This window comes from Megascapheus bottae, chromosome 16 (genome assembly GCF_031878675.1).
Source record: "Megascapheus bottae isolate mThoBot1 chromosome 16, mThoBot2.hap1, whole genome shotgun sequence".
Classification (NCBI taxonomy): domain Eukaryota; kingdom Metazoa; phylum Chordata; class Mammalia; order Rodentia; family Geomyidae; genus Megascapheus; species Megascapheus bottae.
Window position 1 is genome coordinate 7,716,059 of NC_143524.1, and position 15,384 is coordinate 7,731,442.

At 46.8% G+C, this 15,384-nt stretch overlaps 1 protein-coding gene across 1 annotated transcript; it reads right to left on the bottom strand.

Moving 5' to 3' along the window:
* Window positions 1-4,103: 4,103 nt before the first annotated feature.
* Window positions 4,104-11,730, bottom strand: LOC150052514 (membrane-spanning 4-domains subfamily A member 8-like). The gene is made up of 7 exons (XM_090348692.1): window positions 11,599-11,730; window positions 10,397-10,619; window positions 8,809-8,931; window positions 7,582-7,641; window positions 6,365-6,475; window positions 5,039-5,152; window positions 4,104-4,529 (listed from the first exon to the last, which is right to left on the bottom strand). Exons 2-7 carry the CDS (start codon window positions 10,613-10,615, stop codon window positions 4,425-4,427), a joined length of 732 nt encoding a protein of 243 aa, XP_090204818.1. The 5' UTR covers window positions 10,616-10,619; window positions 11,599-11,730; the 3' UTR covers window positions 4,104-4,424.
* Window positions 11,731-15,384: the final 3,654 nt, after the last annotated feature.

Here is a 15,384-nt window from a genome sequence, read left to right on the forward strand (position 1 = left end):
CACCCAACCCGGCCAGTGGCTTTTCCTCTGGGGGTGGAAGTTCTGTGAGGTCAAGGGCTGAGTCCCATTCTGCGTGGTTCACCCTGCTTCTGTTCTACACAAATAGAGCCTTGATGGGGCCGGGAGTTTGGCCTAGTGGTTAAAGTGCTTGCCTAGCATGCACGAAGACCCGGGTTTGATTCCTTGGTACCACATATATACAAAAAGAAGCTGGAAGTGGTGCTGAGGCTCAAGTGGTAGAGCTCTAGCCTTGAGAAAGTCCAAGGACAGTGCTCAGGCCCTGAGCTCAAGCCCAGGACTGGCAAAAAAACAAAACAAAACAAAACAAAAAACAAACAAAAAAACCAAATAGAGCCTTGAACACGCAAGATGCTCAACACATATTTATTAAATGAGTGGCCGATGGGATTGTGTTTCCCCACTGGGCTGTGTGCAGCGAGGCCCCCTGGGGACTGCCTACAGGACACCAGGACACAGATGCCACGTGTCCTAGATGGATCCTGTTCTTCAAATCCATGCTGCTTTCCCATCTTCTTTTGAACAGAAGGCCAGCAGGATTTGTTAGCCAGCACTGAAGCATATAGGTGCTGTGGATCTTGAGTCAAGCCAGGCAGGCGCTGGACTTGTAAGCTGAGCCCCGGCACTTGACCTGAGTCAAGGCCAGGGAGTGTGCTCTAGGATGTGCAAGGCTGAAAAGCTTGGCATATGGAAGGTGCAGAAGGGCAAGACTTCTGGTTTTAGCAAATGGCGATGTAGCCTTGTGTTCTGGAGTGCTATTTTGTATGGAGATGAGCCTGTCGGGTCACATGCTGTCTTTTGACATTTGGTGGTGATGGGGGTGGTATTCTGAACCCCTAGAAAACCCCTAGAGGAATAATACAGCACAGGAATGAGGGTGTGAGAAGGACAGGCCTGGTGGGCCTCACACACTGTGAGACGCCTCTTGCTTCAGGCAGGAGACACAGGCAGACCCCGCTACACTGACCCCTTTGGGGTATGTTTCTCTCTCTCCAAAGAGCCCCAGATCTTACGTTGTTGGCATTGGTAGAGGCCTGATTCTGGTGGCAGAGAGACGAACATAGTCAAATGAATGCATACAAGAGAGGCAACAGAAGCCCCATCATCAGTCCAGGGCCCTAGAGGCAGAATGGAGAGGGAGGACATGATGGAGTGTTGGTAGGCTCTGCTGCCTGAGCCTGCATGGGGGTCCTGAGATGAGCCCTCTCTGTGGCTTCGAGGAAGTCCCCATCATCTCCAAGCCTCTTGGGGAAAGTGTCTCTGTGGGTCTTTGTGAGGTTCCAGAGTGTCTGGAAAGATTTCTCTCACCACTCACTGCCAGTGACCCTCAGAGGGAGGCAGAATTGTTGTTTGGGCAAACACCTTGGCTTCAGGCCCTGAGCATGTGAACTGGAGACAGACAGTGAAACAGAGACTCTGCTCTGTGTAGGAGGTGCACAGGGGTCAGAGGAGGTGGACAAGACATGGAGAAGAGAGAGCTGGTAGAGGAGAAAGCTGGTGCCAAGCCACATGGAAAAAGGTGGAGTCTGCAGAGCAAGGAATCATGCACCATGGTCGGTGAGCTTTTAGCATAAGCCAGAGATGAGTAAACAGTCTGGGCCTGGGAGAGAGTCATTATGTGTGCCATGGTGGAGGGAGGGTATGGGTGGAGGGGGGGGGCAGAAATGGGCTTCAGGAGCCCCTATGGCTTGGAAAAAAATCCAACAGTGTCATCCCCTGAGGGAGATGTTTGAGGAACATCAGAAAGAAGCCAAGGAAGTAGCTCCATTCATCCCCTCCCAATGCACCTAGCAATGTGGGGTGCCCAGGGCATCTGAGAGTGCCAACCCCTCTGCCTACCCCTGCAGCATCTCCCCTTTCTTGGTTTCATATCTTTCATCAGGTTGTAGTCACAGGAAGAATATGAACTTGTGAATATGAACAGGGATCTTAACCAAGCTTTCCAAATGGAAAAGTGGCTGCCCTGCCTTCCTGAGACCTGTGTAAGTGGACAGGCTTCCCCACCTCCCCTCTGTGCACTCAGACGTGGGTGAATCAGAAGGCACTCACCTCTGTGAGACGTACCATGCTGAGATCCACACCGACTGCCAGTCTTGCTTGCTGGTCTCTTGCAGGTCATTTTTTTAATAAGTTCTGACTTTCCCTTTCAGTTTCTTCTTTTAGTTTTCTGCAACACTAACAAAATATTGAATAACACACACACACACACACACACACACACACACACACACACACACACACACACACACTTGGAGGACAGAAATAGGACCACAAATAGAGTCAGGTGAATCTCCCTGGTTCTCACACTATGTTTCAGTCTCTTTCTGGGCAAGCAAATCTAGTCTTTCAGTTGCTGCAAGGACAGCATGGTTTCTTGTTAACATTGCAGGAGTTCAGGGCCATTCAGTGGGGAATCTTTTGGGCTCCAGATAAAAGACTAAAGTCCAGCAGTACCTCATTTGCATCTCTGCCTGGGCCCCAGGGGAAACATAACTGTGTGCTGAGCAAGTGCCCGGAGGACTCAGGGTGCAGGAGGGGAAGAAGCTGAGACCCATGATGGAATTCTATGGAAAGTTTCTGCTCAGGGTCGGCTGAAACTTGGATGTTCCTTGCCTGTAATTGTCCCAAGTCCACAGACGAATCACCTTTCCCTGCTGGCCATCTGAGGCCCATTTCCATGGGAAGGGTCTGAGCAGGGGCTGGGGAAGGAGAAGACATTTAAATCAAGGTAGACTGACTCTATAGCCATTTAGTAACAGAGCTTCGGGAAGATGGGAGGTGACTTGCTTGGTGTGCTACAGCGCAGGATAGATCTCAGTGGCGTATGTATCGAGGGATGAGTTATTCATTTATTAGTTAATTTGGAATTGAGGTCAGCCCTCATGCAGCCGACCAGCATGCTGCAGTGACCCAACTGTATCACGGTCCTCTAGAGTCACAGCATCAAGAAAATCTGTGACTTCATTTGCAGTGCAGTCAGTGTAAATATACTCAAGTTAAAATGTGCTTATGAAGGAGGGACATAATTCAACAAGAGTGGCATCCTGGCATCAAAAGGCCATTGAGATCCAGAGAGGGAGGTGAGTACAGGGAGCAGATGCTGGGAGCCTGTGTGCAGAGAGGAGGTGATGAATCTATGAGGCAAGGAAAACCAAATGGGGCCACAAAAACAGCCAAAGGAGGGGAGAGAGAAAGGGGAGACAGAGAGGGGAGGGGGAGATGCTTCTTTCCTCCCAGCTTGCATGAGACATGGCTGGCTCTGCTGCTCCTCATCTCAGGCTTCCAGCCTGCAGTATGGAGACAATTCATTTACTGGGTGAGGTCCTTTGATATGGTGGTCCCAGGAGACTAGCTTTCCTGTGCCAGTCCTGTTACTCAGTGACCCGAATGGAGAAGCTCCTGTTACAGCTCCTTCCAATCAAGTCCAGGGTCTCTGAGCAAGAAGGACAAGCACCAAGGTCATGGCCCCTTCCCTATGAACCATTGGAATAAATCTGGCCAGACAACCTGCCCTGTCTTCAAGACTGTCTTCCCTATGAACTATACTTGCGGGATTTCCAGGGCCTCTCCCTCTGGCTTCTTGGAAGCCATGACTCACCAACACCCCCCCCCAGACTCCTCTGTTTGTGTTTTCTGTTACGTGTTGTCAGGAAACCAAATGCACATCTATGGAGCATACACCTTTGTTTTCTGTGGGGTCATTACTTGCCCAACCCTAAAAGTTGCATGGCAAGGACATTCACTTAGGAGATGGCTCTTCTCAGGCTCTCCCCTGTGAGAGGCCCCAGGTCCTTCATAGCCCATGGGGTGGGAGGTGGGATGCTGCTTCCTGGGCCCCCTCCCTCTCTGCTTACCCTCCCATCCTGCACCTCTGCCACTGTTAACCCAGCTATCCCCGAGTTTCTGCTTACACCGCATGCCTGTGCTATGGGCATTGTTACTCTATATTTCTCAGGCAGTATCCTTGCTTCTGAGGGTGGAAGTTCTGTGAGGTCAAAGGCTGAGTCCTGTTCACCACAGTTTATCCTGTCTCTGTTCCATACAAATAGAGTCTTGAACACACCAGATGCTCAATATATGTTTATTACATGAGGGAATCCAAGTGCCAAGATTGTATGATTCCATATTTGCTCCTCCAGCCAATAAGCACCCTACATACCCATACTGGATTACTTGCCCCCGGGGCCCTCACACGTGCTCTGAAAGTGCACTGAAACCTGTGTCCTACGATGACCCTTTTTGTTCAGATTCACCAGTGATCCTCAGGACTAACCTGACTGAATCATAGAGGAAGGTCCAGGGTGAGGAGGAGGAGGAGGATGGAGGCTCTCCTGTCAGGGGAGAGGCCTTGATGTCAGGAGCAGGGAGGTCTCAGTGGAATACATTTCATGAATCTTTTGTTGTGCTCATCCAGAGTCTTGGACTCCATTGGAATAACTGGGTGCTGAGTTGGGCGGTTGTGGGATGATCACTGGGTTTGCTGTGTACACGTTGGGGAGGATGGAGTCCACCTGGAAGACAGGGTGTAGATAATGGCTTGGAGGTAGGTTACCCTTCAGAGGTTCATTTCCTGAAACCTCATCCTGCCATTTGGTGGTGTGTGAGAGGTGGATTAGAGTCACGCTGGTCTTGAGGAGCGAGTTAGGTTTCACAAGGCGGGGCTGTTTTAAAGCAAGCTTACCCCTCTTGGCCTCTTGCACCCTCAGCCACTTCCTTATCATGGTGGAATACAGCCAGAGAGGGCTCTTGCCAGCACCAAAGAGGGAATATTATCAGGACTCTTTCGTTACTAGATTTGAGAGCCAAATCAATTTCTCACTTGTTAGTGTGTTCGGCTTCAGGCACTTTAGTTACAGCACTAGGAAAAGGGGACTCAACGCATCCGGTAATAAAGGCAAAATAAAGACAGGCATGCATGGGGGCCTTTGGTGGTTGCATGCTTTCTCCTGCTCCTGGGAGGGGTGTATGTGTGGAATTTCCCATCTGCTTTCCCATCATCTGGGGAGACCCAGGGACTCACGTGGCTGTACTGACAGCAGACCACTTGACAGCCAAAGTGGGAGGATGTACACGCCACGCAGAACTCCAGCATGCAGAAGATCAGCAGCACACCGGATATAGCCATGCCCGTGCTCTGAAAGCAGAAGGAATTGGGGTGTCTGACTATCTGTGCTCCAGTCATGTCTCGGGCATGGGCTCCGGCCTAGCTGTCCATCCCTGCTTGTCCTCATGAGAACAATAGTTCCCCAGATTGTTGTGAGGGCTCCACTCAGTGGACACCATTGCTGTCTCATCTCTCACACCCAGGGGATCTGTGGTCCAGGCTTCAGGGAGATTTTTCTCCACAAAATGAGTTTTGAGCAGAGAAGTGATGTGACCTTGTAGGTGCAAGAGGTTCACTGAGTGCCGGCCAAAGCGAGGGTTGAAGTTTTCTTTCTGCAGTTGCATGGATGGGGTTGTTATCAGTTGGAATGAAAACTGAGTGGAAGTTTTAGGAGAATGGATTTGGGGATGGAAGTTTGGAACTCAGGAGTAGACTGGTAGGTATGCCAGAGGAGTGGTGAGAGAAGGTTGGGGTAGAGCTATGTATCTGGGAATCACTGTTGCAGTGTTTTGAGCCCTTGAGGGGGGACAGGGGAGAGAGAGAGGAGAAAAGGACCAGAGATGGAGCCTGAGAAATGCGAACAAGGATGGAGCACCAAGGGAGCTACAGAAGAGAGGCAGCAGCTGACATGGGTCCTGGTGAATGAGTAAGGTCCTCAGATATGCAGGGCAGGAGGTGACTGGGATGAAGAGTTATGGAGACGTATGCAGAAGTAAGGCTGAGGAGAGAATGGGAGAGGGTGAGCACATGTAGTTTTTTTTGTGCATTTTTTTTTCTGCAAAGAGGACCAAAAAAAAAAGTGGTAACTAACCAAGGAAAATAAAGCCAAGAGGTAGGAGTGTGTGTGTGTGTGTGTGTGTGTGTGTGTGTGTGTGTGTGTGTACTAGGGCTTGAACTTGGGGCCTGAAAGTTGTCCCTTGTGGTTTTTCTGACACCAGGTGTGGAGTAATGGGCAAGAAGGCAGAAGATGTGTTTTGCTAGGGAGTGGGGCACAATGTATGCCATCATGTTGAATTCCCTGGATAACGCCATCCAGGGAGGTCTTGTTGTACAAAGCCAGTGACCAAGACTAAGGGACATGTCACTTGCTAAGGGGTTTTCAACACTACTAGCTGTGTGGTTGTGTCTTCTGTTCCTGCAATGCAAAGCAGGGATGTGTGGCTGTCAGGCCCTTCTTCTCTTAGTCACCTGTATATAGCTAAGGCTGATTCTGGATGATCTTTGTTTAAGAGAGACACTCACCATGTCCCAGGTCAAATAGGTGCTGGTGAGACTTAAGTCTGTGATGAAAAGTATTATTCCAACGGCAGAGCAGATTGCACTGAAAATGTTCAAACCCACGCTGGCACTCAACTGTCAAGGAGGATACAGAGGGTCAGTCTGGCAGAGCTCACAGGGCTGAGATGCTGAGAGTCTCCACAAGGGCTCCTCCCCCAACTTCTTGTTGTGTTCATTTACTCAAAACACAAACTCGACCATTTCTGTATTTATAGTTCAGTGGTATTGAGTATGGTTAGACTATCAGGCCATCCAAACTACCATCTGGTTCCATAACTCTTTATCTAAGTTTTTTTAAAGTGTGAATAGATGGAGCCTCTAGCTCTTCAACAAGTAAACCGGTGTAAAAAGGTGTTATATTGGCTAGTGCTCTATCGACTGAGCCACGTCTCAAATCCTTTTTCAGAGCCTTTCATGGGAACTGTGGATGTTCCAGAGAAGATGATAAATAGATTTCTTCCATTTCACCTCATGATCTTCACAGTGCAGATCAGAGGCCAGGTGTGTCCACGAATCATTGTTTGAAGACCACCATCCACTGACAGCTAAGGGGCAAGCAGTCCAGTCTGTCTGGTGTCTTGGAATATGCCAAAATCATGATGCTCCATGACTTGGGGTCATGTGTCAAAAAAAGATAGACCAATGCATATGAAACAAAGCTCTCAAAGGTTTTCAAACAGATCTTCTAGGATCATAGAACATAGCCTCTGGGTTTACCCTGCTGGTCAGGGAAATGAAGTTTGGTCCATTGCTGGTAAAGGACATAGTTTTATCTGTGTTGGTGTCAGAGCTCAGTGTTTGGATCTTGAGGGAAGCAAGTGCCAGACAGAACCTCCAGGGCCCCTGATGGGATGGCTAGAGATCTGCTCTGTGCACTGTTGGCAAGCCTGGCTCCTTGCTCTGCCAAGGGGAGCTCTGAGCTTCTTTCTCTGAAGGCCTCTTGGAGAGCCACTCACTGTCTCTGCCCTCTGTGTTTCCCCTCCCTGCCTTCCTCTGCCACTCATCCTCTCCCAGTCCTCTGGAGCTGTGTCTTTTGTGCCTCCTGGGCAAGGTAGGTATGGCCTGCATGTAGGGATGGGCATGCATGTGAGGGCCCTGGGGCAAGGACGAGAAGGAGATAAGTGTTGGTTAAACTTCCTATGGGACCCTGTGTTGTAGGACGGCCTCAGAATGTTACTCACCAGGCAAGATGAATTCCGTGGAGTTTTTGCTGCCATTGATATGGACCCTGAAATGATAAACTGGTACAAGAAAGTGGGGCTTAACAGAGTTCAGGGTGGTAATCCACCCCCTTCCCCAGCCATGGCATCTGTGGAGCTGGACACACACACTCTCACTCACAATGAGTTTCTGGGAGTGGAATGGAGGAGGTAAGCCTAGTGGGTTAAAGCATAGTGGACAGGAGAGGGGGCAGACATAGAGTTTAGGGTCCAGCCTACGTGTGTGTGTGTGTGTGTGTGTGTGTGTGTGTGTGTGTGTGTGCTCGGTGCAGGACACTGGTTAGACTATGAAAGAATTGGAAGGCAATGAACTGGAGTGGAGTCAGGACTGAAGTTTGGAAATTTTCATGAGGGTCACGGATCCTCCTGAGAATAGCAAAAGCCATGGACTTTTCGTGTCTCCCACCCAGGGCTTCTGGAGTGAATTAGGAAATGCTGCCCCCCTGCGGTGGATCAGAAAATAGTTCCTGGACCTCAGCCATGGGGGAGTTAGAAGAGGCATGCATGTGCACCTGGAAGACCTGCAACTTCATATTGTGGAACAAATTGTGTCTCCTGCTCCCCCTCCAGTTTTATATGTCAAAGGCCCAACCCTCCAGCTCTCTGCATGTGCGTTTGGAAATTCAGCCATTGGAAAGAAGCTGCACTGGGGCTTCGTATCAGAGTGGGAGCTAATCCCATTGTGTGGCTTTCATTTTTTAATTTTTTTTAATTCTTTTTTTCCCCCAGTCCTGGGGCTTGAATTCAGGGCCTGAGCACTGTCCTTGGGCTTTCTCAAAGCTAGAGTTCTACCACTTGAGCCACGGCACCACTTCCAGCTTTTTCTATGTATGTGGTACTGAGGAATCGAACCTGGGTCTTCATGCATGCTAGGCAAGCACTCTACCACTAGACCAAACTCTTGGCCTGTATGGCTTTTATAAGAAGAGATGAAAACTCAGGCACAAAGGGAGCCCAGGAAAGACCACAGGGAGAACTGCCCAGAGGATGGACGAGGATCCTAGCCCACTTCCATGGTGGGAGTCGCCTGGCCTCAGTGGCATCTTAATATAGAACACAGACTCTTGGTGATCACAGCTGCTGTGGGTGGAACCCGAGCAGGACACAAGCTGCACAGCTTGGCGAGGTGGTCCCTGGCACATCAACACCTCCTGGAAACCCGCCTGCGGGGTGACTCGAGTTACTCACCCAGATGCCTCCCCAGAAGGGGAAGCCCCCATAGAAGGAGATGGCTATGTAGTTTCCCAGAAGCACTGTAGCCATAATGGAGCCCAGGCCAATGTGTATCAGGCCGATGAGAATCTGCATGACCTGTCAGAGGAGCATGGCTAGAACTCGGTCTTCCGGGCTGAGTCCTTACCCCCACCCCCCGAGCCTCTTTCTATTGCAAGGATGAAATTTAAAAAAAATCACTCATAACTGATCTGCACCTGGAGCAAAAAAATTATTTACACGTTTTTGTCTGACCTTCCACGACTCTCTTTGTAAAGATATACTGTGGACGAATGCATGAGCAAAGTGGCTCTGTATTTTATGAACTTAACATTTTATCACGAGTATCCCCTTCTAGGGTTAAATATTCTTCAATGTCTTTTGTTTTTGATGGTGGTGCTGGGTTTGAGCTTTTAGTTATTTTTTCCCCCAGGAAGGCCTCATATTTGTGCCCAGACTGGCTTAGATCACTCTTCATCCTATTTACACTTCTGGGTAGCCGGTATGACAGGTATACAATTGAGATGGTGTCCATGAACTTTCTGCTGGGCTGGCCTTGAACTAGTATTCTCCTAGTCCTTGCCTCCCAAGTAGCTAGGATTACAGGCATGAGTGCACTGTGCCTGGCCTCTGGCACCTTTTTTGGAGAAGTTCCCCGAGTGTATCACATGGATAGTCTGTGGCATAGTTGTACCAGAAACACTGGGCAGACAAAATTCCTGGTTATTTATTACACCGGTGTAACTTGTGGACATCTCTCCCTGTATGTAAGTTTTTGTCCTTATTGGTTTTTTATATCTTTAGATATGGTCATGGGTTCAGTTATCTTTCTCGATGTTCTTCATCAAATTCATACATTAAAATTCTATCCTGGCCTGGGAATATGGTTTAGTGGTTGAAAGCTTGCCCAGCATGCATGAAGTCCTGGGTTCCATTCCTCAGTACTACATATACAGAAAAAGCCAGAAGTGGTGCTGTGGCTCAAGTGGTAGAGTGCTAGCCCTGAGCAAAAGAAGTTCAGGGACAGTGTCCAGGCTCTGAGTTCAAGCCCCAGGACTGGAAAAAAAAGAGGTTCTATCCTACTGGCTCTCAAAATATAATTTTATTGTGGATATAGGGTTATTGCAGATATAACAAACTAGGATTAGAGAGCCAGCCACAAAAAAGCAAGCGGAGTGAATATGACACTTTTCTATCTTTACCAGGCCACAGTTTGATTCAGACTCTGTCTCCCTCTTGTGGCTTTACTTCATCCTTGCAGGGCCCACTTTCTGAGACCATGAGGATCACATGGATGCTGGGAACTGGATCCATGTTCAAGGGCCCTGCTCCGTCCTTCTCCTTTCTCTTTCTTAAAATGTCTAAACCAGAAAAGACAAGGCCCCAAACTGAAGCTCCTGGTGATGTTACTTGGCTGAACACTTTCATAGACTCAAGATTGGCCAGGCCAGGTCAGCTCCATCTCTACTTGCTGGAACTTTTCCATATAGCTCCCAATCTGTGCTCTTCTCTCACTCCACCAGCCCCGCGGCCTCCTCTGACCGCACGGTGAAATCTCACTTACCCCTAAGACTTTTCCTTCTTTCAAGATGTTCTGGGCAGGCAGAACATTTACAGCCGACACGAAACCAGGTGGGTTCCCAGGGACGAAGTGGATTTGAGGTTGGTTGTTTGGATATAAGGGCACCTGAGAAACGACTCCTGACATCACGGGGTAACTGTTTTGTGGAGCTACCACAAACACGGAGTTGGCTGTGGGGTTGGCTGAAGGCATTGCGTTCATATTGCTAGAAAAAGAAATGCAATAGAGTCAACCTTCCTTCCTTGTTTGTTTGTTACCAGTACGGGCTGGAACTTAGAGCCTGGGCACGGTGCCTTAGTTTTTTTGGGGGGGAGGAGGGGTCCATTGTGGGGCTTGAACTCTGGGCCTGGGAGCTGTCCCTGAGCTCTTTAGCTCAAGGCGAGCATAGGTTTTCTCTCACATGCAGAAGCTAGATCTAAAATACAATGGGACATGATAAATCATACAGGTGTCTAAGCATTCATACACAGTGAGACCAAAGAAAGATACTTTTAGGGGAGAAATAAAAAAGCCCAATGCCTCTGTGCCTCTGATTGTATAAAATAATATTTATGGTAATGAAGTCCAGGAAATAGAATCAAGAGGGTGTTTTCTTTGTTGTTGTTTTTGTTTCCTTTTCTTTTTGTCCTGTTTGTTTGTTTATCTGTCTTTGGGAGGGGAGAAGGAGGGCCCGGAAATGGAGGGACAAAGGGGTGAACAATTGAAACAGTCGTACTCACTAGACACTGTTGACAACGAACTCTACAACCTGTGGTGAAGATGGGAGGGAAAAACTGGAAAAGAATGAAGGAAGGGGTGACATGCCCCCCCCAATGTACCAATTACCTGACTTATATAAATGTAACCCCTCTGTACATCACCCTTATAATAAAAATAAAGAAATAACATCTAGAATAACAGGGAGGTCCTCATCTTAAGGGCAGCCCACTGGTAATATGGTTTTCCTCTAGTGACTTACAGTGCTCAGTTTTCTAGGCCACTTCTGATTTCCAATGTAGCCTTAAACATCCTTTTCCTCCTTCTCTTTGTAGTCATTTATTTGGAGCAGACCCCATACAATGAATTCAATTAACTCTGCCATGTCTTCCATCCACAATTAGATTCCCTTCTCGTCTCATTTGGCAGATAAACCTCATCACCCAGCCCTAGTAGTTCACAGAAACCACTAGACTCAGACCACTCACCTTTCTCTACCGGCAATCAGGTTTGGTCTTGATGCTTCTCCCAATCTTTTGCTGTGGGAAATGTTTTTTTTGAAGGAATGAATGCACTGGATGCAGCTGGTAGATGCAATTAGAAGGCTCTAAAGTCCTCTCTGTTTCTTCCTGGGTGTGGACAGGTCACCAGCTGCTCAGGGCTCAGCTTCTCCACCCATATTTGCTTCACCTCTTGGTCAGGGAGCCAATGAAATGTAGTTTAATTTGTTATGTTGGATGTTGCCTGGAGGACTGGAATGACGGAGTCTAATTGGGGATCACGGTCATGACGTCAGCACCACAGGCATGGAGGTAAGCGTGCTCATGAGAAAATCATAGGCTGACTTTGATGAGATCAAGCACTTGAAACCAGGGAGAACTGCAATGTAAGAAGGGATGGGGAAATGAGATGGTCAGTCAACTTACATCTACTTTTAGCTGTGTCAGAGCCTACAGAAAATCAGAAACCACGGATATAAGGGCATCCATATTACCCATGAACTACCGCGTGTGAACTATACAGACAACTTGCCATAGGACAGCAACAAGCCTCTTGTTGGAATTGTTCTTTGAGTTTATATAGGCATATAAAAGTCACTCAATAAACAACTCACTGATTAGATCGAAGGAGCTGACAGGAGGGCTGGAACATTGGGCAATGTCAGTAGAAAACATGGTGGGCTGAAGTTATAGGAAGAGGCAGTCATGGAGGAGAGAAGAAGGCACAGAAGGTAGTTTGGGTATGGCAAACAACTGAAGGATATCGAAAGCAATAATGGTAAAAAGATAGATGGAGTCAAACTTTGTATCTTTACCCAACTTTTTTCTGGACCTTGTGCCTCAATTTTTTAAGAGTTCTTTAAATATTTGGGGATATTAACGCTTTATCTATGGGACATTTTCTTCCAAGTCTGACAGTCTCCTTACCTGTTTTGTTCTGTAGCTATTTTTTTAGTTGCTATTTAGTTCTTTGATGTGGGGTGTCATTAAGGCACCCCAAGACAGCCTTCATAATCTTCAGGTCTCAGCTTATAATCCTGAGTGCCAGAATTATAGGCATGTGTCACCAAGGCATTTTTTTTGAGAATGAAAAGTTAAAATATGTGTGTGTGCACTCCCCTGGAGCTTGAACTCAGGGCCTGGGCTTTTGTCCTGGAGATTTTGGTTCAAGGGTGAGCCACAGTTCCCTTTCTGGCTTTTTAGTGGTTAGTTGGAGATAAGTCTCTGATGACCTTTCCTGCCTAGTCTGGCTTTGAGTTATAATTTTCAAATCTCAGCCCCCTGAGTAGCTAGGATTATAGGTATGAGCCACTGATGGGTTGCTAAGATTTAGATGTTTTTCCTTCTCTTTTCTTTTCTTTTATTTTTTGGTCATAGAGCTTGAACTCAGGGTCTCGTGCTCTACCACTTTGTTTTTTCTACCAATTCTGTTTTTCTGAGGGTTATTTGGAGATAAGAGTCTCCTCACCTTTCTTGTCTGGGCTGGCTTTGAAATGTGATCCTCAGATTTCAGCCTCCTGAGTGGCTAGGATTATAGGCACAAGCCATTGGTGCCCAGCTAGATTTAAACTTTTTTTTTTTTGCCAGTCATGGGCTTGAGCTCAGGGCCTGAGCACTGTCCTTGGAGTTTCTCAATGCTAGAGCTCTACCACTTGAGCCTCAGCACCATTTCTGGCTTTTTTCTATGTATGTGGTACTGAGGAATTGAACCCTGGTCTTCGTGCATGCTAGGCAAGCACTCTACCACTAGGCCAAACTCCTGGCCCTAGATTTAAATTTTTTATGTAGCAAAATACCAGTATTTTATTATCTATGTTTTTTTGAGACATTAGAAAGCCTTTACTAACACCAATATTAAATAGAAAATCACTTGTATTGTCTTCTAGATCTCAAATAGTTCTACCGTTTGGGGTGTGAAGTGTTGAAGATCAAACTTAGGGCTTCATACAAGCTAAGCAAGCATTATACCATGGAGCTGCTGCTCAGCCTGAGTCTTTACATTTTGATTTTGAATATACCTATTTCTTTTTTTTTTTTTTTTCGTGGGTCGTGGGGCTTGAACTGGGCCTGGGCGCTGTCCAGCTCTTCAGCTCAAGGTTACCGCTCTACCCTTGAGCCAAGGCCTACTTCTGGTTTTCCAGAGGTTAATTGGAGATAAGAGTATTGGGTCCTTTTATGCCCTGGCTGGCTTTGAACCTTGATCCTCAGATCTCAGCCTCCTGAGTAGCTAGGATTATAGGCATGAGCTCTTTTTTTTTGCCAGTCCTAGAACTTGAATTCTGGGCTTAGGTGCTGTCCCTGAGCTTCTTTTTGCTCAAGGCTGGCACTTTACCATTTGTGCCACAGTGCCACCTTGTCTTTTTCGGTGTAGTTTATTAGAGATGAGAGTCTCATGGACTTTCCTGCCCCAACTGGCTTTGAACCACAACCCTCAGATCCCAGCCTCCTGAGTAGCTAGGATTAAAGGTGTGAGCCACTGTATCTGCAGCCAACTATTTCATTTTTGACATGAGCTAGGGATCTCATTTTACACTTTTTCAAAAGGATATTAAACTGTCTTAGAACAATTTACGAAGCAGCCCATTTTGATAGTAGTGATTTGACATGGTACCTTTGTATCATGTTAAATTTCTGTATGAATTTGGATCTAATTATGATTGTTTTCCTCTTCCATGTTACTGGTTTGTCTATTCATGGGCTATTTTGCATATGCTGTAATTTTAGAGGTTTTATCATGTAGCCTAACATCAGGTAGGGCTAGTTTCCTTCTTGTAAATTTCTTTTTCATTTTTTTCCTGGCTCTTCCTGAAGGTTTGTGTCTCCAAATGGGCAACTATTTGTTTTAATGTGCATAGCTTTGTAAAATAGTTTGATAGCTCCTATAAAATGGAATGAATCAACTTGTAATGGAGGATGTAATCAGATATCTGGGCAAGATTTTGTAGGCAATCAAACCTTAGTTTATGTAGGTCAATGGAATCAAATTTAAGCAGTCTGTATGGAGAATGGAATTAAAAAAAAAAAACCATGCCAATTTCCTGGAAATGGTGCCAAGTGCTTAGCAGTTACCAGAAAACAATTATGAAGGACAGGAATCATATCTAAATTTACCATAGTCAGTACTGTTAGTAGTTCATTTCCTTATTTACCAAGAATTTCCTGCTCCTGTCTTCTTGAGGATGCAGGCCAAAGGTTCTAGAAAGTTAAGAACCTAGGAAGTTTTCTTAACCAATGAAGTGTAGGTTTGGTGGATAATTTTTCTACCTTTTATGAGTATCCCCTCAAGCAGTGATTTGAAGCACAGTGCATCTGTCTTCATAACCCACTAATCAGTGCCCACATTACTGGCTGTCCTCTCCTCCCTTCCGGGATCATTTTTCCATTCTTTCTCAGCAGTACCTCTCAAACGAGGAGCAGGAAAATCCTTATGTCTTCTTTGAGGAAACCCTGAATAGGATACCTACTGCCTTTGATGGGGTGGGATGGGGTGGGGAGTAGTGGTGATTAGTCCCCGTGGAATGGGGAAATGAAAACACGTTCAATTCAATCTTTGTACTATGAGATGCCATCCTATGTTCATCCTGCCAGTCCTATGCAAAATATATCACACAGAATTATGTCCACTACGTAAGTCTTGAGAGTGCTAGTGAACAATGGCATATTTCATTTCTTCTACTTGAGTCGCAGTTCCACTTCTGGCTTTTTTTTTTTGGTAGTTAATTGGAAATAAGAGTCTCATGGATATTCTTGTTTGGGTTGGCTTTGAATCAGATC